Below are 22,969 nucleotides of genomic sequence, written 5' to 3' on the forward strand. Positions count from 1 at the left end.
AGCCTACCCGCAGTGTAACGGGTCTTAGGAATCTATTGTTAGAAATTAGTTTTAGGGGGAACCACCGCTTTAATCTGTTCCTGTTCCCCACTGTACTGCTTTTACACCTCAGTTGTTTAGGTTAAATGGCATCCAGCATCATGCAACCTATTCCCCCTGAGACCAGACCTCTGGTTGGGGTCATCCTGAAGCCTGGGCCTCCTAGAGGATTACTGCACTGCATGAGGCTTTATTATGTGAATCAGAACATTTATTGTCATTTTACAATAACAATCATAAAAATGAAACAGAGTTACATAAAAAAAAAAGGATTCCACACCCAGCCAAAAAACACAACCAAATGAATCAAAAACAGCATATATAACGTAATACATACTAAAACTCCCAATCCATTTATTCCACAAGACCTCTAGCATTCAAGAGCCGCACGGATCGAGGAAAGAAGCTATTCCGCTGTTCAGTGCAGCCGTAATGGTTCTTGGGGGGGAAAAAAACTCAGAAAGGGGGAAGAAGGTAGGGGTTAAAGGGCTCTTCATAATGCTAAACTTGTGTTTTGAAGTAGAAACCCTGCCCATGAAATATCTCAAAACAGGTTTGACACAGATGTCATTTAATTTAGTTTGTCTGGTTTAAGGAGATCAGCTAGTTTGCAAATTAACTCCTCATAGAACTTCAAAACTGTTTTGAAACTCTACTGTTCTTTTGAGGCCCTGTGGAATCTCTCTATTGAGCAGGCTATATTTCACTTCAACACAATTCTTTCATGAGAATTGGTGATAAACGAATCAGCACATCAAAACCTACCGCCTGTGGAGCTTCTTTTACAATTCTTCATAGTCTTGTTCTTGGCCACTTACATCATACAAGTAAACCAAAAACGTCCTGCTCTAGGTTTAATCACTTCTAGAAATAGCTAATAAAATAGGATTTTATACTCACCGTAAAATCTTTTTCTCTGAGTTCATGGACGGACACCGCCTTAATCTTGACAAAATGGGAATCCTCTCGAGACCAGCGACTCTGGGTCGACTGAACCTCCCAGACTCCCCCCCTCCCCCAACCGGTAAGGCTGGCGTCAGTCGTGATGATTATCCAGTGAAAAGGAAGGAACGACTTCCCGGACAGAAGTGCTGGTGAGGTCAGCCACCAAACAAGGGAGGTCCTGACCAGGTGGCTCACCCGGATTTGATAATTCAGGGATGATGGGCACTTGTCCCATCTGGACAGAATTCCCTTCTGTAGCACTCGCGTGTGAGATTGCGCATATGGTACCGGTTGGGGGGGGGGGGGTTGGGGGGAGTCTGGGAGGTTCACTCGGCCCAGGGTCGCTGGTCTCCGGAGGATTCCCACTATGTCAAGATTAAAGCTGTGTCCGTTCATGAACGAAAGAGAAAATTATTCTTAGAACTACATTTTTGTTTTAGAGACTATCATGTTTAGCCCTTAGATATCAAACATGGTGGGCACATAAGACAAAGGCACTAGTTATAAATTGAAGCCTAGTTGGGATCTTTTCTTGCTCATTTCAGAAAACTCCTCCTGTTTACAATAGCAGTAGAAATACCCATAATACATAGTATAAAGGGCAATGGTTCAAGAAAGGTTGACCGCACTCCCAGGTACTGTATGAAGCAGTGATAATTACTTTATTGAAGATAAAAATCCATCAAGATATATCATAGGACCTCTATGCAGGCATGGCAACATTAATGAGCTTCCCGAATCAAGGTTCGCTTAGTCATAAACAGATTATGACTAAGCGAACGTTGATTCATTAAACGTGTTAATCTTGCCATGCCTGCATAGAGGTCTCATGATGTCTTATGATGTATCTTGATGGATTTCTATCTTCAATAAAGTAATTCTCATTGCTTCATACCTGGGAGTGCAGTCAACTTTTCTTGAACCATTGGCTCTTATTCAGCCTGCGGACTGGACCTGCACCACAAGGTTGAAGGGAGCATTCATTCCCACCCGGATCGGCACAGCTCTGTTTTGGTATCAGTTACATAGTATAAAGGCGCTAGTTATAAAGTGAATCCTAATTGGGATCTTTTCTTGATCTTTGAGAATTTCCTCCAGTTTATAACAACAAGGGAAGTACCCAATTATCTAGCCCAAGAATTCATGGGCTGATTGTGTTCATTTTAAGGACTACTAGAATTCATTCTAGAACTAAACCAATACTTATTATTACTACCTTATTAGAAATAACAAAAATAGATGCAACCACGAAAGACTCTCAAGATCATTTAGATAAACTCTGGAAAGAATGCATTTCGTAGGAACTTTTCACTGCTCTGTTACTTTATGAGTTGGATATTCTAAATTAAAAGTGTTTGTAAAGTCTTGTTTTTTTTAAAATAACAAACATGTTATACTTACCTGTTCTATACAATGGTTTTGCACACAGCACCCCCGAAACCTCCTTGTCTGGGGTCCCTTGTCGGCACTCTAGGCTCCTCCTATTCTCCTTGTGCCCCCCATAGCAAGCAACTTGCTATGGGGGCACGCAGACAGGCTCACTCCTGAGCTGGGATATGTGAGCCTATAGACACACACAACCTGTTTCAGCACCTCCACCTGCTCCCTCCTCACATGATCTAGCTTAGTGGTCACCAACCTTGTCCTCAGGGCCCACTAACAGGCCAGGTTTTATGTATTACCTTGGGGAGATGCAGACTAGAATACTGCAATCACTGAGCAGCAAATGATATCACCTGTGATGTATTTTAGTTATCTTGAAAACCTGGCCTGTTAGTGGGCCCTGAGGACAGGGTTGATGACCACTGATAACTGACAGCAGCAGGAAGCCAGCAAGATCCTGCTGTACTCTGCCAAGCTTGTGATAGCACAGAGAGGGTAGAGAAGAACGGAAGCCAGGCATAGCGCTGGATTGATAAAGGACTCAGGTAAGTGTTTAGGGGGGCTTCGAGTAATGGTATTTATTGGAAGGTGTTTTAACTTAAAGTGGGGTTCCAACCACAATTAGCATTTTTTAAATGTATGTCCTTTCATCATGCGTTTTTATGATATAAATGATATAAATCTTACTATTTTAAAAAAGGGATTTTTAATACAGCTTACCTGTAAAATCCTTTTCTTGGAGTACATCACGGGACACAGAGCGGCATATTCATTACTATATGGGTTATATGGAGTACCTTCAGGTGTTGACACTGGCAATCTCAAACAGGAAATGCCCCTCCCTATATAACCCCCTCCCATAGGAGGAGTACCTCAGTTTTGTAGCAAGCAGTATGCCTCCCAAAATGGTCCCCAAAAGAGGGGTGGGAGCTCTGAGTCCCGTGATGTACTCCAAGAAAAGTATTTTAAAGGTAAGCAGTATTAAAAATCCCTTTTTCTTTATCGTACATCACGGGACACAGAGCGGCATATTCATTACTATATGGGATGTCCCAAAGCAATGCTCACAATGAGGGGAGGGAGAACATCTCCAAGACAAAAGGATTTAATTTAGAGAATACTCAAATCATAATAAATCCAACTTAGTTGAGAAAAATAATCTTAAATTTTAAATTTAACTCAAAAAAGAGGAGCCCCCGGATTCCGAGGGTCTCAAACTGCAGCCTGCAGCACTGCCTGCCCAAAGGCTGTATCAGAATTCCTTCTTACGTCCAACTGGTAGAACTTTGTGAACGTGTGGACAGAAGACCAGGTTGCCGCCTTGCAAACTTGAGCCATAGAGATCTGGTGGTGTGCTGCCCAGGAGGCGCCCATGGCCCTAGTAGAATGAGCCTTTAATGATACTGGAGGAGGCAACCCTTTCAAGCCGTAGGCCTGAGTGATTAATTGCTTAATCCACCTAGAAATGGTGGACTTTGCAGCTGCCTGCCCCTTCTTGGGCCCATCCGGTAATACGAACAGCACATCTGTTTTCCGGATCTTCTTTGTAGCTTTAAGATAGGCCTTCATGGCCCTGACGATATCCAAGGTATGCAGCAACCCTTCCTTTCTGGAAGTAGGTTTAGGGAAGAAGGATGGTAATACCAAATCCTGGTTCAAATGAAAACTGGATACAACCTTCGGTAGGAAGGAAGGATGAGGGCGGAGAACGACCCTGTCCTTATGAAAAATAAGATATGGTTCCTTACAGGATAAGGCCGCCAGTTCCGATGCTCTTCTTGCGGAAACTATGGCGACCAAAAATACTAACTTTTTTGTCAGTAAAACCAAAGGAATTTCAGCCATACGGCTCAAACGGTTGTTTCTGTAAACTTGACAGAACAAGGTTTAAATCCCACGGGCAAAGCGGGGATTTAACTGGAGGTTTAATACGTAAGACCCCTTGAAGGAAGGTCTTAACCAGCGAGTGGGTGGCCAGCGGCCGCTGAAACCACACTGACAGAGCAGAAATCTGTCCTTTGATTATGCTTAATGCCAATCCTTTATCCACTCTTAGCTGGAGAAAACTTAATACTCTATCGATGGTAAATTTGCGAGAAAGCCATCGCTTGGACTCACACCAGCCTACATAGGCCTTCCAGACCCTGTAATAAATCACCCTAGAGACCGGTTTCCTGGCTCTGATTAGGGTAGAGATTACTTTCTGAGACAGACCTCTACCCCTGAGAATCAGGGATTCAGTTTCCAGGCCGTCAAATTTAGATGCCGTAAGGCAGGGTGGAGGATCGGACCTTGCGATAGCAGGTCTGGCCGTAGAGGAAGAGTCTTTAAGATTAGTGAGTACCATGCCCTTCTGGGCCATGCTGGAGCTACCAGGATGACTGGTATGTGCTCCACCCGGATCCTGCGCCGCAGGCGGGGTAGTAACTGGAGCGGGGGAAACGCATAAAGAAGTTTGAACTGATGCCAAGGGCAAACCAACGCATCGGTTCCGCAGGCCATCGGATCCCTTGAGCGGGACATGAACCTGTCTAGCTTCTTGTTGAGTCTCGATGCCATGATATCCACGTCCGGCACTCCCCATCTTTGGCAGAGTGCTTGAAAGATTTGTGGATGCAGAGACCATTCCCCCGGCAAAAGAGTCTGGCGGCTTAAGAAGTCCGCCTGAAAGTTGTCCACTCCTGGAATGAATATTGCCGATATGCAGGGCACATGAGCCTCTGCCCATAGGAGAATCAAGCTCACCTCTCTCTGAGCGGCTTGACTCCTGGTTCCCCCTTGGTGATTTATGTATGCCACGGCCGTGGCATTGTCTGATTGAATTCTCACCGGGAACCCCTGCAATTTTGACGTCCAAGCCCTGAGGGCTAGTCGAGCAGCTCTGAGCTCCAAGATGTTGATGGGCAACTGCTTCTCTGGCGTTGCCCAAGTACCTTGGCGAGTGCAACCATCCAAAATTGCTCCCCAGCCCGTCAGGCTGGCGTCTGTGGTCACTATCTTCCAAGCCACTGGGCTGAAAGACTTCCCCTTCAGTAGATTCTGAGGGTCTAACCACCAGCACAGACTTTGTCGGACTCTTGATGAGAGCGGCAACGGGATATCCAAGGCCTGCGGCCTTCTGCTCCATGCTGACAGGATGGCTGCCTGCAGGATGCGAGTGTGGCTCTGGGCGTATGGTACCGCCTCGAATGTGGCCACCATCTTGCCTAGTAATCTCATACATAGGCGAATAGTCGGTTCCTTCTTGCTTAGAACCAGTAGGATTAATTCCTTGATGGCTTTGACCTTCCTCAGAGGTAGAAACACTCTTTGTTGTTCTGTGTCTAATCTCATGCCAAGATATTCCAACTGCCTTGTGGGCAGGAAAGCTGACTTTTCTCGATTTAGGACCCAGCCGAACTTCTCGAGGTATTGGACCGTGAGGGCCACTGCTCGCTCCAAGCCGGGAGACGAGTGATCTATGACTAGGAGGTCGTCCAGGTATGCTAGGATCGTGACCCCTTGGATCCTTAGTTTGGCTAGGATTGGAGCTAGGACCTTCGTGAACACCCGGGGGGCCGTAGCCAACCCGAAGGGAAGCGCCACGAATTGGAAGTGACGCGAAGCCACCATGAAGCGTAGATATCTTTGATGTGGCTGATAAATTGGAAGATGAAGGTAGGCATCCTTTATGTCTATGGACGCCATGAAGTCATCCTTTTGGAGTGTGGTAGCTGCTGACCGCACGGTTTCCATCCGAAATGAGCGGATCTCTAGGTATGTATTTACCATCTTTAGGTCCAAAATTGGCCTGACATCTCCATTGGACTTCGGGATGATGAATAGGTTGGAGTAGAAACCTAGCCCCTGTTCCAGGACTGGTACCTCTACTATTACTTCCTGGGAAAGTAGATGATTTAATGCCGACATTAATGCGGCTCCTTTCTCCGGATCGTTTGGAATCCTCGACTCCTGGAAATGAAGAGGAGGAAACCTTAGGAAATCTAATTTGTAGCCCGTGGCCACGGAAGACCGTACCCACTCGTCGGGAATGCTGGCTTCCCAAACCTCTGAAAAGAGTCGCAGCCTTCCCCCCACCTTCGTGGGTGGGGGCGCCCCTTCATAAGGTCGGCTTGGGGGCTGGGTTTGCTGGTTTGCGAACCCACTGCTTTCTGCCTTTAGCAGCCTGTCCTTGTGATTTGCTGTTGAAGCCGAAGTTTGCTTTCGCAGGAGGTCGTCGATACTGTTTGGCATTAGAGGGCCCCTGCCCAGGGGAGTACTGTCGTTTAAACGCAGGCCCCTGAAACTTCCTCTTAGTTGGCAAGAGAGTACTTTTGCCATTTGAAATGGTTTGAATGTATTTATCTAGGTCTTCTCCGAAGAGTCGTCCTCCATGGAAGGGGAACCCTACCAGGAGCTTCTTGCATGGGGGCTCGGCCTCCCAGCTTTTTAACCATAAGAGTCTTCTCATATGGATAAGGGATAACGATAAACGTGACGCTTGCTGGATAGAATCCTTAATTGCGTCTACTGTAAAACATATGGCCTTAGGGACATCCGAAAATTCTTCTGCCTGCTGGGCAGGAATAAGTTTAAGCATCTGCTTAACCTGATCCGATAATGCTTGAGCAACCCCAATCGCAGCCACGGCTGGCTGTACTACTGCCCCTGCAGTAGTGAAGGAGTTCTTAAGTAGTGCTTCCAAGCGTTTATCAACTGGATCCTTGAATACCTGTATGTTTTCTACAGGGCATGTTAATGATTTGTTAATACATGAGATGGCTGCGTCCACTGCAGGAGTAGCCCATTTCTTGGAAAATTTATCTTCCATAGGATATAGGGCAGAGAATCTTTTAGGTGGTAAGAAGATTTTTCTGGCTTGTTCCAATCTTGGAACAAAACTCCCTCTAGTAGAGGGTGGATCGGAAATACTGCACTGCTTTGAGGCGCCCTCAGTGAGCCCAAAGCTGAAACCGTAGATACCTGGAGATCTGGTACTGGCAAGTTGAATGCATTTATGGACCAAGTCCGTTAAGGCTTGAGTCCACCAGCTCTCCCCTTGGGAGACTGCTCCAGACTCCTCTGTATCCGGATCTTCGATCCCTGAACCTACTTGGTCCTTGTCCAAGAGGTCGTCCAATTCCCCTGAGGAAAGGACCTCCTCTTCTGAGGGTCTGCGCTCGGGCGACGGAGATCTAATCCGTTTACTGCCCCGCATAGCTGTGGCTATCATTTTTCCCATTCTTTTCTCCATCTCTCTTAAAGAGGTGAGTAATACCTCGTCCGTGACCATCTTAGGGTTGGACTGACCCGCGCCAGCTCCAGCCCCAGATCCCGATGGCCCCAAGGCTCCCTGTGGGGAAAGCAGCGGCATAACTTTGTCCGAGACCTTAGACTCTCCGGATGCCTATGGTACAATACCAAGGTACACCTGCTACCTATTGGTATTTGGAACTATAAAAGTTAATTGCCCAAACACCTGTTTGGGGGATAAAAAATGCTTCCTCTCCCCTAGATGACTTTTTTTTTTTTTTTTTTTTAGTTTTTGTTTCAAATCCAGGAAAGAAAAAAAAAAAACATTCTGTCCCCCTGAGTAGTATTGCAAAGAAAAACTATGAGATGGAAAAGAAAACAGCCTATTTCTAGGCTTGAAAAAACAGTCTTCTGAAGACTGCAATATCCTTTCCTGGCCACTGTGAGTCCTCGGCGCCCCGTGCTGCCGTTCTGGTCTTTCCTCCCCCGTTCCAAAGTATTGAATGGAACAAACAAGGAAGGGCCGCCCCTTCCTTAAGCCACTGACCCGCCCTTCCCCCCCCAGCAATCTCAAACAGGAAATGCCCCTCCCGACAGGGGGGGGGGGGGGTTTGGGAGGAAGGGACCTCTCTGTTCCAGCAAACTGCAGCCTGCAGCCTGGAACCATGAGGAGGTCAGCGTTTTGCCTGCTTTGCAGGCTCTGAGGAGGAAGACTGAATGGAGCATCGCCTGGAGGCTTGCAGGTAAGCACAGCTCTCTGACACACACATATATTTTTATATCACACAGGCCCCACTCAATGCTTTTCCAACACTACAAGGGAGGTCACATCTTATGGGGAATAATACATATAGAGCCATCCTATCTTTATGATATGTGACTAGTTTGCCAGATGCAGTGCATAACTTTAGGCATGTCCCCTGTGACCCCCCAGAAAAAAACCTGCTAAGAACCAAGTTCCGCAAGTTTTCCCCTCACTTACCTGCTCCATGCCGCAGGACTTTGCCAAGCAAGAGGCCCAATCTTCCCCCATCTCCGTGGGGATGTCTAGACCTTCAGGCCCTGGGTTCCTATGAAGGATCCACTGTCCTGGGCCCATATAGCACCCTGGCAACAGAAAACATTAGGCACCCAAAGGTTTCTAAGTTCTGGGCCCAGGGTCCAGCTCTCTAAAAAGAAAAGCATTATGGGCTATACCCCAAGGGTTTGGGGTCCGGTTACTGACCACTTTAGCGCTGAGGCTTTTTTGGACAGAACCGGTAGCTCACCTAATCCCAAGGATGCGGAGGCAAGCTAAACCATGACTAACACCTAAGACACTGGCGTAAAAACTGAGGTACTCCTCCTATGGGAGGGGGTTATATAGGGAGGGGCATTTCCTGTTTGAGATTGCCAGTGTCAACACCTGAAGGTACTCCATATAACCCATATAGTAATGAATATGCCGCTCTGTGTCCCGTGATGTACGATAAAGAAATCTGCCGCCGCTCTGCATAGTTATTCTGAAAAGACAGTTTATAAAACTCCATCCAGATCGTTGTCATTTTGCTGGTAGGCATTGTGAAGCCCACAAGCACTTACTTCCTGGAAGTCTATGATGGGGAGTGATAATGGACCGCCCGTCCCGCCCCATTCTCGTGCATGCGCATTGCAATAGCAGCGCCGCGCTGTCAAGCACTCGGGTTGCCATCACAACGGGTGGCGCCGTCTGACATGCCCGCCGTTGTGATGGCAACCAACAACGACATAGAACAGTGTAAGAAGTCGGAATCGCGTCACTTCCTGTTTCGAAGTCCCGCGATTCCAGCGATAGGGGTAGCGCACTGCATCCTGGAAAATGATGACACACATTTCCCAGGAGCATTAGCGTGCTGAGGAGCCGAGGGAGATGACGTCAGGCAGATTTCGTGGGACCACATAGCAATAGGCATGTCCAGGTGAGTAAAAAAAATATATATTTATTTTTTAGGTGAAATTAGCACAATAATAAAAACATTTTTTTTCTTTTATGGAAACTCCACTAATGCAGAGAATGAAATTTCTTTCTAGGGGCTTGTACACATGAACACCAAAGCAAGCCCAACACTGGCTTTAGAAAAAAATATTGTAGGGCTTGCGCTTATGGACATTTGCATAATATTTCTGTATAGCGTTTTTGTAGGATCTGAAACATTTTAAATTGAATTATACAAAACTGTATTTATTGTTGTTTTTCCCATTATTGTGAACACATCATGTGTCCTATTTTGCTACATCTGAAATACTTGAATCCCTCTTCGCAGGTCAGTGGGAACTCAATATGAACACATCACAAAAGCATGGAAACCACAGGCATCTCTCCAAAACAATCACCTTATGATCTTGACATTTAAACACATTGCTTTCATGTACAAATTAATTGCTTTTAAGATGCATTTACAACATGCTTACTATTCATGTGAACATATGCGTAACAAGGGTCACGTTTCAATTTATTTTTTTATATTCTACCTGCTATATTACAGTTTTTCCACTGGTTCTATTTTTATTTTTTTGTGCTTTAAACAAAGTCGTACCTAATGGGGTAAAGAACTGCCTTCTGATGCCTACATGTCAGGGTATTTTTTATCTGAACAGTCCAATCCACCCATCATCCACTGAGGAGGGTGCGGCCAAAGAGGATACCATATTATAAGCTGATTTAGGTAAATAGTCACAATATTGAACCTCAAACCCCACACCAGACCCCATTTTCAAGCTGATAGACAAGTCCAAGTTAACATAAGGGCCCTTTCACACGGAGCGGATCCGTATTGATCCGCCCTGTGTGTGTCCGTCGGCTCAACAGGGATCATCCGTAAATCCCAGCTGAGCTGTCGGCGGACAGGGCGGTCCCCGCACACTGTGCAGAGACCGCCCTGTCTTTCCTCCGCTCTCCCTTATGGGGAATTGGATGAACACGGACCGTATGTCCGTATTCATCCGATCCGTTCCACCAGACGGAAGAAAAATAGGGTTTTCTTCCGTCTGAAAAAGCGGATCTTTGCGGAGGCGGATGTTTGCGGACGTTAGCGTCTGCAATCCCATAGGGATGCATTACAAGTCCGTAAACGGACTTGTAAAAAACGGACCGTTTGTCCGTACGTGTGAAAGGGCCCTTGCAGCTAATATGTCTAATCCTATAATTGGACAAATTTGCAGAACCTGTGTTGCCTCCAGTTGCTCAATACTCCAGCAACACATCCCAGGATTGGGGAAAATTTCATAGGTGACCTGAAATAAATGACAAATTGCACTTGCAGAAACAGGAGGCCTAGCTGTTATATGATAAAAAAAAAACACCCCGGCGCATGCGCGGAGGCGTCCAAGATGGCCGCGTAAGCTAGGAGCTCCGCTCTGCCTCGGCCCCACGTCAGCCCTAGCACCGGTTTCACGGCGGTGCCAAGACCCCGGAGGGTCGGTTTAGATTGGGGAACGCTCGGTCGAGCCCCCCATGTACAGCGGAGCGGTCCGGAGGGGCCTGGAGGCGAGCTACACGGCGCTAAAAACCTAGGCCGATTCCAAGATGGCGGCCGCGCCTCAGCTACAAACACCTCACGCAGGAGGAAATACTGACCTGAGGCAAGTGATCGCCCCTGCTACTCTAAACTTCCCTCCTGTACTGGTCCAAGACTCCCCAAGCTCCCTGGCACCCTCAGCAGCCGCCTTAGGTCCCCAGTCAGACCCCACACTGCTCCACTACACGGGCCAGGCTCAAGGTGTAATACAGGCCTCACCAGTCTCCAGGGCTGCTGGTCATTCAGAATCAGAAATACCTCAGAATGCAGGGGAGCTCTTTTTGAAGTTCTCTGAACTACTTGAACGAGGGTTAGCCCAAACAGCAGTTAACATTACTAAGGAAATACATGCTGACTTCCAGAATCTGGGCTCCAGGATGGAGATCATAGAAAATAAATTGGACATCACTATATCCAGAACTAACCAGAACACTGACCAAATACAATCACTTCAGGAGCAACTAGAAGTGGCCCTTACTAGAATCGACGACCTCGAGAATCGTTCCAGAAGGGACAATTTTAGGGTGAGGGGCCTCCCTGAATCTGTTACAGACATCCCCAAAACTATCCAGGACCTCATCAAAAGCATGATTCCCGCCATTACACCCCACAAGCTGGAGCTGGACAGGGCCCATAGGTCCCTGGGCCCCCTGAGAAAGGATGGATCTCCCAGAGATATCATAGTAAAACCCCATTACTTCTCGGTGAAGGAGGAGGTCATGAGGGCATCCCGTCAGCAACCCCGCATATCCTTCATGGGTCAGGAAATTCAAATTTTTGCTGACATTTCTGCAGCTACTATACAAAGACGCAGATCGCTGAAACCCTTATTGCTGATTTTGTCTCAAAAGGACATCAAATATTGGTGGGGTTTTCCGTTTGCCTTAAAATTTGCCTTCAAGGGCAAAACTCACGCCTTTACCACGCTATCTGAAGGAGAAAAAATCTTGCTAGCCTTAAAATTGATCTCGCTGGACTCAGCAATGGACACGTCAAATCTTCCACCGGGTCCATCCAAACGGCCCACCCCGGCAAGTCCTTTATCCCCCACTTGGCACACGAGCAAAAGCAGACGCACCAAAGACACCACAAAGACCTGAACTAATCATCACAGCGGTTCCGCTCACTGTTCTGGAGTTTTCCTCCGCTTGGTGTTTTCTAACGGAGGATATTATACCTGTTAGGTATAATGGTTCTGGGTACCCTATCCGTGGCTGGGGACCCATGAAATCCCCATACAGTTTTTTCTCTTTTTCTGAGACTGTTTTGTTTCCTAGCTATATGTTCTCCGCACTGACCGTGATCCGTATATTTTTCTCATGTGTCGTGATAGTATACATTTAGAGTGTTATATGATATGCTACCGTTTCCTGGTTGACTCTAAAGGGTTGATAGGGGCCGAGGCAGTTGCCTTGCGCCTCAGATCATTCCTGGACGGGGACTTTGTCGCTGTCGGGGTTTGGTCCTGTAGTCCGAGTTAAGGGCTACGTTACTGGTTCGTCTGACGAAGGTGGAACGGATCTTTATACCTTCCACGTTCGTTGTGAAGACATACTTTATATTTTGAAATGTATTATCTCTATTTTTGTTTGCTCTTATATCTTTCTTCCCACTAACCTTTTTTCCTTGATTGCCAGTCTGTGCATACGTCATCCTATCTATAGTATTCCAGGCCTCGGCTCCGCTCCTGCTCCGCTTTGCTGTCTCCCATGCCTCCATGTCGATGGGGTAAGTTCCAAATTGCACCCACTTTGTTCTCCCAATGACTTCACCACATAACTTGACTTTGCCGAACTTGGTTAGAGTTGCCTCACACAATGTTCAGGGCTTGAATTCGCCCGTCAAGAGAAGGAAGGTGTTTCAGTCTTACCATTCCCGGAGGATGTCAGTTGTCTTATTACAAGAGACACACTTCCCGGTCACTTACACACCATCCTTTCTTCATGCGCAATACCCACAATTTTTTCTGGCTAATGCCGAGGATAAAACGAGAGGGGTGGCTATCCTTTTCGCGAAATCCTGCAAGTTCAATCCGCTCCTGACTCACAGAGACCCTAATGGCAGATTTCTGTTGGTTAAGGGGGAATTGGATGGACTTCTAGTGTCATTTATTTCATACTACGCCCCCAACAGAGGACAGACCGAATTTTTTAAAACTATGTTTGATACCTTAGTTCCTCTCTTGGAGGGAATGATAGTGTGTGGAGGAGACTCCAACGTTGCATTTGACCTAAGCTTGGACAAATCCAGACCTATAGCTACAGCGTTGACACGCCCAACTAGAGCTAGCTCACACATAGCAAAACTGATATATCAGCATAACCTGGTAGACATTTGGAGGGAACTCAATCCAAACAAAAAGGACTACTCCCACTATTCTCATCCGCAGCGATCGTACTCTAGGATTGACCATATATTTATATCTGCTAGACATATTCCCCTGATTACGAAAGCTAACATAACGGACACAGCCCTATCGGACCACTCCATGGTGGTTTGCTCGCTACAAACTCAAAACTCAGATCCTCACAAATCACACTGGAAATTAAATGAAACTTTACTACATGACCCTAATGTGGTTTTAGAGATTGAAGGGGCCATCAGGGAATATTTTGGGTTTAACAGCGTTGAAGGGACCTCGGCCGAGATATTGTGGGCAGCTCATAAAGCTACCATTCGTGGCAGGTTCATCCAGATAGCCTCTAAAAAAAAGAAGGAAAAGTCTGCGGAGGTGATGAAGCTTGAGAAAGATTTTTTAACCCTGCGCAGACAACATAAGAATGACCAGACGACGGTTCAGGCCCCACAGCTTAACGCCGCTCGACTAGCTTTAAATTTAGCTTTGACGGTTAGGGCGGAACGATCGTTAAATTGGTCAAGCGCTAGATTTTATTTATACAGGAACAAAATGAACACGATGTTAGCCACCAAGCTCTCGCCGAGGTTCCGTACGTTTGCTCTGCCCAAGATTAAGACCAGGGACGGGACAACAACCCTTAATCCTAAACGCATACTGCAAGAATTTGAATCCTTTTATACCTCTCTTTATCGGGGGTCGGGGATGGCCAGTCATTCCGAGATCAATTCCTTTTTGGACCGGTTAGTGATCCCGAACCTACAGGAGAGTCATGTAGACTTGATGGAGGCACCGATCTCCACAGAAGAAACTTTAGAGGTAATTAGGGCACTTAAGGATGGTTCGGCCCCTGGACCAGATGGTTTCTCAGTCCCATACTACAAGACTTTCTGCGAAACCTTAGCCCCGCACCTCACTAAATTTTTTAATTCAAAACGGGGGAGGGAGGGCGGATCCATGCACCCAAATTTAAATGAGGCGTTCATCTCAGTCATCCCCAAACCGGATAAGGACTCGGAGCTCGTTGAGAATTACAGACCTATTTCACTAATCAATAATGATTTAAAAATATTGACCAAGATACTAGCCAACAGGTTAAATTCTTTTATAAAAATATATATCCACAGGGACCAGGTTGGATTCGTCCCTGGTAGACAGGGCCCTGACCAGGTTAGGCGAGCAATCGATATTATCTCTCTGCTTCAGTCGGGCTGGGATGGGAACCCGCGGCAGGAAGGACTGCTCCTTTCTTTAGACCTACGAAAGGCGTTCGACTGTTTCATGGGATTACCTCTTCGAGATTTTGCGGCGCTGGGGCTTTGGTGAACAATTCCGGGGTTTGTTGAAATCTCTGTACTCTGAACCCAGTGCACGGGTCAAACTGCAGGGATTTTTTTCGGGCTTCATTAGTATTGCTAGAGGTACTAGACAGGGCTGCCCCTTGTCCCCCTTGATTTTCGCAATGGCGATTGAGACACTTGCTATTGCGATCAGGTCGGACCCAGATATTAGGGGGGTATCATGCGGATCCCAAATCCATAAACGCGCTCTCTTTGCAGACGACCTGCTTCTGTATGTCTCCTCCCCGATCACCTCTCTTCCAATCCTTTGCAGCTTACTTGAGTCTTTCGGGAAGATTTCGGGTTTGCGGGTGAATTGGAATAAATCCCAAGCTTTAAACATCTCCACCCCCCCTCAGTGATCAATCACTTGAAACCCTATTTTGAATTCCAGTGGGCCGAATCATCCATTCGTTACTTAGGTATAAACCTCACAACCAAAATTGAACATCTATACCAGGCTAATTATCCCCCTATATTTCGGAAACTAGAACTAGATCTACAGACGTGGGCTCGACACAAACTTTCTTGGACAGGTAGGGTTAACGCAGTCAAAATGACCCTCCTACCAAGGTTACTCTACTTGTTCAGATCTCTACCAATAGCGGTTAAAAAAGACCAACTCAGATCATTACAGAGTAAAATTCTGAAATTCGTTTGGGAGGGCAAAGGTTATAGAGTGGCACAAAATGTCCTTTATGGGCTCAGAACACAAGGAGGTCTTGGACTACCAAATCTGTTCAAATACTACCAAGCTGCCAGACTAGCACAATTTTCTGCTATTTTTGCAGAATGTGAAAAACCAGAGTGGATAGATATGGAGGGTTTGGCGATCCCTAATCTTTCAATAGAGAGCCTTTTTTGGTCTCCCCAAAAATCTAGACCCTCAATACTATCCCCCACATTGTCGCAATCTTTTAGACTCTGGGATGGTCTGAGACACCTTCCTTCTTTAGTCTCGGAGACTAGGCCTTTGACAAGGATCTTTCTCAACCCTCAGTTTCCTATAGGGATGGACATTTCAGCTTTCCAATGGTGGCTGGACAAAGGGATCTATAGAATAGGCGACTTTTTGACAGCCACGGGCCCACTTTCACTGGAACATTGTGTGAGGACACTTGACTTACCTCTTTCGGAAAGAGCCCGATACACCCAAATTTTCAACTTCGTGTCTTCCCTCTGGTCTGACAATTTCAGGCACGCAACTCTTACTAGTTACGAAAGTTGGTGTAAACAAATGACGGAACACAAGGGGGGAATATCTATAATATATATAGCACTATCTGAGGTTTCCACAAAATTTTCATACATGGAGGCATGGGAGAGAGAACTGCGGATGAACTGGGACCTGAGTAGATGGCACAGGGTAGGTTTGAAAACTTTCAAAGGTCTAGTGAATACTTCATTAGCTGAAGCTAACATAAAGGTTCTGATGCGGTGGTACTTGGTCCCCAGTAGGTTGGCTGCTATGTTTCCTACGTCTTCTCCGTTATGCTTTCGCAACTGCCAAACACAAGGCACGATGTTTCACGTCTGGTGGGAGTGCCCTAGAATCAGAGGGTTTTGGAATAGAATCTTCTGCCTTATCAGAAAAGTCACGGGGGTACCGGTGGCGAAATCTCCGCATATCGCTCTGCTAGGCTCTGAAATTCCTCGGGTCTCCAAACCCATACAAAAACTGATAGCTTTCATGCTCATAGGAGCTAAAACCACTTTGGCGGCGGCCTGGAAGCAACCCAGGGTTTCGTTCTTAGCAGCTAAGGGGAAGATTTCATGGATCATGACACAGGAAAAAATGGTCAGCTCTATCTCTAATACAAGGGATATATTTGAGGCTATATGGGAGCCTTGGGCCAGACACGTTGGTGTATCCCTATCGCCGGGTCATGCACCGTCCCCTTCAGGTACTTAACTGGCCTACTGGCAATCAACTCTTTTCTCATTTGTTCTATCTTTCTGTTCTTTTTTTTTTTCTTTTCTTTCTCCCTTTCTCTCTTTCTATCCCCTCCTTTTATGTTATCTTTGGTACAATCTCCTCGTCGAGATGTATGATTTAGTTATTAGACCAGTCTGTTAATAGACAACACTTTCAGGGGAGCGCCCTGGGGGAGGGGGAGAGTTTGGTGGGGAGTGGGAGGTCTTTATATTCACACATCCCGTGGGATGGGACGGGAGGCCTAGCGTTCTTCTCCACATTTTGGGCGGGGTCCTATGTTATCTAGGGTCACAGAAGTCTCTCATCATTATTAAGTCGTGCTATCCCCTTATCCGACACAGTATGTTCCCTTTATGGGGTGTCGGATGAGACTCTGTACGATAAGTGTTGATTTGGATCCCCGTCCCTCTTCAGCTCAGTTTACACATAGTTGGGTAGGAGATCTCCTACGGGGATATTGATATATATTTTTATTTCTCTCTCTTTATGGTGCTAGATTAACTTAAGATGTATATTGAAGTTTGGATTGTATCTTCATTATTTATTGATCGCTGATTTTTTTTCAATGGTATGTACTGAGTGATTCATGATGTACATTGTATTATTTTACTTCTTCATCAATAAAATAAAATATTAAATCGGAAAAAAAAAAAAACACCCCATTACTCAGTTAGGCTGGGTTCACACTACTAAACTACTTTCATCCTACTTTGCTCTGTGTTCAATGTTTCCCTATGAGAGCGTCTTGTAGCGTCCTACACAAGTCGGTCCGACTTTGAAAATGCTCCCTGTACTACTTTTGGTCCTACATTGATCCTACTTCAGGCCCATTGAATATCATTGAAGTCGGACCAAAGTAGTATCCTGTTCATGAAAGTAGGATGGATGTAGGACCAATGTAGGACCAATGTAGCAGAGCAAAGTAGGATGAAAGTAGTGTAGTAGTGTGAACCCAGCCTTAAGTTGATTTACTAAAACTGGAGAGAGCAAAATCCGGTGCAGCTGTGCATGGTAGCCAATCAGCTTCTAACTTCAGCTTGTCCAATTAAGCTTTGACAAACAAAAAACAAACCTGGAAGCTGATTGGTTTCTATGAACAGCTGCACCAGATTTTGCACGCTGCAGTTTTACTAAATCAACCCCTGTGTGTTTTCCAGGAACAGGAAAGAGGCATGTGACGCATTCAACAAAATGATTGCACTTTAAACTTATGCATTTCATAATGGAATCTTAATAGGCTTTTTTTAATTTTTGGAGCTTCAATAATTGGTGTGCTGGTTGCTTATCTAAATTTGATTATTACACCTATTAGGTGCTCCTGATATTCTCCTGTCCCCACACAGTACACTTACTATTGGCAAATGAGCCTGCCCTTTGTACGCTTTTTTTTCTTCTAAATTCCAGCTCCCCTATGCACCAATTTAGCATTCATGTACTTTTTCTGCAAAAAATATCAAAGCTTTTCATTAAATCTACAGTCACTTACCTTTCTTGTTCTAATCCACGTTTTCAGACGTTTCAATTAGTAATGTCTTTTTTCCTTACAGACTTTAGGTCATGACACATTAGCACACACCCTGCATCTCCCACCCACCCATTCCCAGGTGCACTTTTTTTATGAAATGCGATCAATCAGTGATCACCCTTCTCACTAAATACACAATATACAATCAGATTACATAGCGTATGGCCATCTTTATACAAGTACCTATGAGGGAGTGAGCAGAAACACTGAGCTGTCAAGCCCCATTTACAACTCTGCATAGCGGGAAGTCGCATTCACACATTTTTTTTTAGCGAGGGGGTGGGGAGACGTTTTGGAGCATTTTCACTCATCACACATAGGGCAGCCCATCCACCTGAATGGGCTGCCCTACACACAGCAATCACCCCAGAGAAGTTTCAGAACTTTTTTTTCGAGTGGTGCTTGGTGCGTTTTTTACTGCGATTTTTGGTGCAGCGCATTTCTGAAATGTACAGATATTGTTCTTGTGTTATTGCACCAATTTCACTTTCAGGCCACATTCACATCTAGTATAGATGTGTCTAATTTTGCCTGTGACGCGCATAGGGAAGCCCGTTGATTTCAATTGGCTGCACTACATGTGGTTAATGGGACAATTTGGCGTTTTGTGGGTTGTGTGTTTTTTACTGTGCGTTTTGCAGCATTTCCCCCTCGTTTTTTCACGTCAAAATGTGTGTTTGCTTCTGTGTTTGCACACCAAACACAGAAGCAAACACATTTTGACGTGAAAAAACGTTAACAATTAATGGCACTGAAAGTGCAACTAGTAATTTTAGATGTATAAACATGGACATACACTATACAATCTGATTGTGTATTTAGTGAGAAGGGTGATCACTGATTGATTCCTTTTCATTTAAAAAAAAGTGCACCTGGGAATGGGTGGGTGATGCAGAGTGTGTGCTAATGAGGTCAGCTGGTCAACTCCTTCCTGTGTTATGACCTAAAGTCTGTAAGGAAGAAAGACATTACTTATTGAAATGTGGATTAGGACAAGAAAAGTAAGTGACTGTGGGCCAAATCCTCAAAAAAGCTGCCTAACTTAACTTTCAGCAATTTCTACCTAAGTGCCCGATCCACAAAGCACTTACCTAGAAATTACACGCCGTGTAACTTAAGTGCCTCCGTCGCAAGGCGGTCCTCCTCTCCGGGGGGCGTTTAAAATTTAAATGAGGCGCGCTCCCGCGCCGGCCGTACTGCGCATGCGTGTGACGTAATTTTCCCGACGTGCAGCGCGCGAACGTAATTTACGCCGGGCTTTGTGGATTGCGACGGGACACTAAAGTTGCGACGGGTGAAAAAAAATATACGCGCCGGGAAAACAAATAATTATAAAAAAAAATGACAGCGTCGCTCGGCATGCATTCCTGAGAGGGAGAACTCCATGCCAATTTTCAAAGAAAAAACCGGCATGGGTTCCCCCCCCCCAGGAGCATACCAGGCCCTTAGGTCTGGTATGGGTTGTAAGGAGACCCCCCCTACGCCGAAAATTCGACGTAGGGGGTCCCCCTACAATCCATACCAGACCCGTATCCAAAGCACGCTACCCGGCCGGTCAGGAAAGGGAGTGGGGACGAGCGAGCGCCCCCCCCTCCTGAGCCGTGCCAGGCCGCATGCCCTCAACATGGGGGGGTTGGGTGCTCTGGGGCAGGGGGGCGCACTGCGGGCCCCCCCACCCCAGAGCACCCTGTCCCCATGTTGATGAGGACAGGACCTCTTCCCGACAACCCTTGCCGTTGGTTGTCGGGGTCTGCGGGCGGGGGCTTATCGGAATCTGGGAGTCCCCTCAAATAAGGGGGCCCCCAGATACCGGCCCCCCACCCTAAGTGAATGGATATGGGGTACATCGTACCCCTACCCATTCACCTGGAGGCAAAAAGTTTAAGTTATTAAACACACAACACAAGGGTTTTTAAAATAATTTATTAGTCTGCTCCGGAGGCCCCCCCTGTCTTCTTTATTAGCTCTAATACCAGGGGGGGCTTCTTCTTCCACTCTCCGGGGGTCTTCTCCGCTCTCCGGGGGGGGTTTCTTCTTCCGCTCTCCGGGGGGGGGGGGTCTTCTCCGCTCTCCGGGGGTCTTCTTCTATCTTCGCCGCTCTCCGCTGTTGACTGGGCGCACCACGGTTCTTCTGCAGCTGTCCGGTGCCTTCTCCTTCAGCGCTGGCTGCCTGCTATCTTCGTGTGTTAGCTCAATTACTAACAGGCAGCCAGCGCGGTCTTCTGTGACGTCAGGTTCTTCTCTTCTGTTCTTCTCCCCTCTTCCGATGTTGACACGTCGCCTCTTGTCACTGCAATGATGGAAGCGCGCCTTGCATCCCATTTATATAGGCATCACCGTCCCATCATGCTCCAGTAGGTACCCACGTGGTGGGTGCACGTGGGTAGGCACCCACCACGTGGGTACCTGCCGGAGCATGATGGGACGGTGATGCCTATATAAATGGGATGCAAGGCGCGCTTCCATCATTGCAGTGACAAGAGGCGACGTGTCAACATCGGAAGAGGGGAGAAGAACAGAAGAGAAGAACCTGACGTCACAGAAGACCGCGCTGGCTGCCTGCTAGTAATTGAGCTAACACACGAAGATAGCAGGCAGCCAGCGCTGAAGGAGAAGGCACCGGACAGCTGCAGAAGAACCGGGGTGCGCCGAGTCAACAGCGGAGAGCGGCGAAGATAGAAGAAGACCCCCGGAGAGCGGAGAAGACCCCCCCCGGAGAGCGGAAGAAGAAACCCCCCCCGGAGAGCGGAGAAGACCCCCGGAGAGTGGAAGAAGAAGCCCCCCCTGGTATTAGAGCTAATAAAGAAGACAGGAGGGGCCTCCGGAGCAGACTAATAAATTATTTTAAAAACCCTTGTGTTGTGTGTTTAATAACTTTAACTTTTTGCCTCCAGGTGAATGGGTAGGGGTACGATGTACCCCATATCCATTCACTTAGGGTGGGGGGCCTGTATCTGGGGGCCCCCTTATTTGAGGGGACTCCCAGATTCCGATAAGCCCCCGCCCGCAGACCCCGACAACCAACGGCAAGGGTTGTCGGGAAGAGGTCCTGTCCTCATCAACATGGGGACAGGGTGCTCTGGGGTGGGGGGGCCCGCAGTGCGCCCCCCTGCCCCAGAGCACCCAACCCCCCCATGTTGAGGGCATGCGGCCTGGCACGGCTCAGGAGGGGGGGGCGCTCGCTCGTCCCCACTCCCTTTCCTGACCGGCCGGGTAGCGTGCTTTGGATACGGGTCTGGTATGGATTGTAGGGGGACCCCCTACGTCGAATTTTCGGCGTAGGGGGGTCTCCTTACAACCCATACCAGACCTAAGGGCCTGGTATGCTCCTGGGGGGGAACCCATGCCGGTTTTGATTTTACAAATTGCCGTGGAGTTCTCCCTCAGGAATGCATACCAAATGCCGTCGCTTGAATGTGCTTTTACATGGTGTTACTAACTTTACACCATGTAAAAGCAGCCCTAATTTTACACTTGCAAACTAAAACTTACGGCGAAAAAACAAAGCTGAAAAGCTTTGTGGATCGCCCTAAGTGCTAATTTGCATACCAGAAGCGGCATTTCGACTCGAAATGCCCCCAGCGGCGGATGCGGTACTGCATCCTAAGATCCGGCAGTGTAAGTCCCTTACAGATGTCGGATCTTCTGCCTAACTTTGGAAAACTGCTTCTGTGGATCAGTTCCAAAGTTAGGACAAGGGATACGATGGAGTAACAGCAGTTACTCCGTCGTATCTCTTTTGTGGATTAGGCCCTGTAGATTTAATGAAAAGCTTTGATATTTTTGCAAAAAAAGTACATGAATGCTATGTTGGTGCATAGTGGAGCTGGAATTTGGAAATAACAGATGCACAGATGGCAGAGCAAGGCTATCAGAGCTGGTCAACATTTACATACCAGAGCACCTGGGGTATCAAGCAGAAATAATAGGCTGACTAGCCTTCATTCACATACCTGGGGACACTTCACCATATCACTTCTGACTTCAGGTTTGCATGAAATTAAGTAAAGCACCCTCTGAGAGCCAAAAAAACGATTTTATCTACTTTATCTGAAATGTTCACACATTTTGCCTACTACCCTGTGCGTCTGAACTTGCCTAAGCCGTTTCAATTATATTGATACCATTGACGTTCAGGAAACCCATGGTGCCTGCATAAGATCAAGCCCTGTGGGGCCCTTGGCTTCTAGGCTGATAGGTTCTCAACTTTAAAATTAGGTTTTTCATCTGGAACCCTTGTAGGAGCTTTGGAATTTGACAGCTGACAGTGAATGAGCAGAAAGGAAGTCAATGTACTGCCTGAGCCAAGGACCCAAGGGGCTTGATTTGAAAACAAAGGAAAGTACCCAACAAGCAAGCAGTGCCTGGACGGCAGCTCTAATAGGTAGAACGAAATATAATCAAGCCTACCTCTTCATCAATCTTCTCCTCTTCAGCATCAATGTTTCGTTCTTTCAGAAAACGTTGAGTCTTCTCTAGCTGGAATTTTACCAGTTCTTCTATGGCATCCTTCTCTTCTTTGTCAACAAACTCCTGCACGGCCTCCCCCATTCCCCGCTCAGTGAGGAGAGACAGCTGAACATTCTGCAGAGAATGCAAAGTACCCGATATAAGCAAAACAATTGCCAAAATGTCATGTGCCTTACTGAGGACTAAATTAACTTTTAAAAACACTTT

The 22,969-nt window shown here is 46.7% G+C and overlaps 1 protein-coding gene across 1 annotated transcript in view; it reads right to left on the reverse strand.

The window, feature by feature from the left end:
• Positions 1 to 22,969, reverse strand: part of MRE11 (MRE11 homolog, double strand break repair nuclease) — a 461,003-nt gene that overhangs the window by 189,624 nt on the left and 248,410 nt on the right. The window contains exon 13 of the mRNA XM_040340161.1: positions 22,703 to 22,876. Coding sequence (XP_040196095.1) covers positions 22,703 to 22,876 — 174 coding nt within the window. The remainder of the gene's footprint in view (positions 1 to 22,702; positions 22,877 to 22,969) is intronic.

The sequence above is a fragment of the Rana temporaria genome, chromosome 2 (assembly GCF_905171775.1).
Source record: "Rana temporaria chromosome 2, aRanTem1.1, whole genome shotgun sequence".
Classification (NCBI taxonomy): Eukaryota; Metazoa; Chordata; class Amphibia; order Anura; family Ranidae; genus Rana; species Rana temporaria.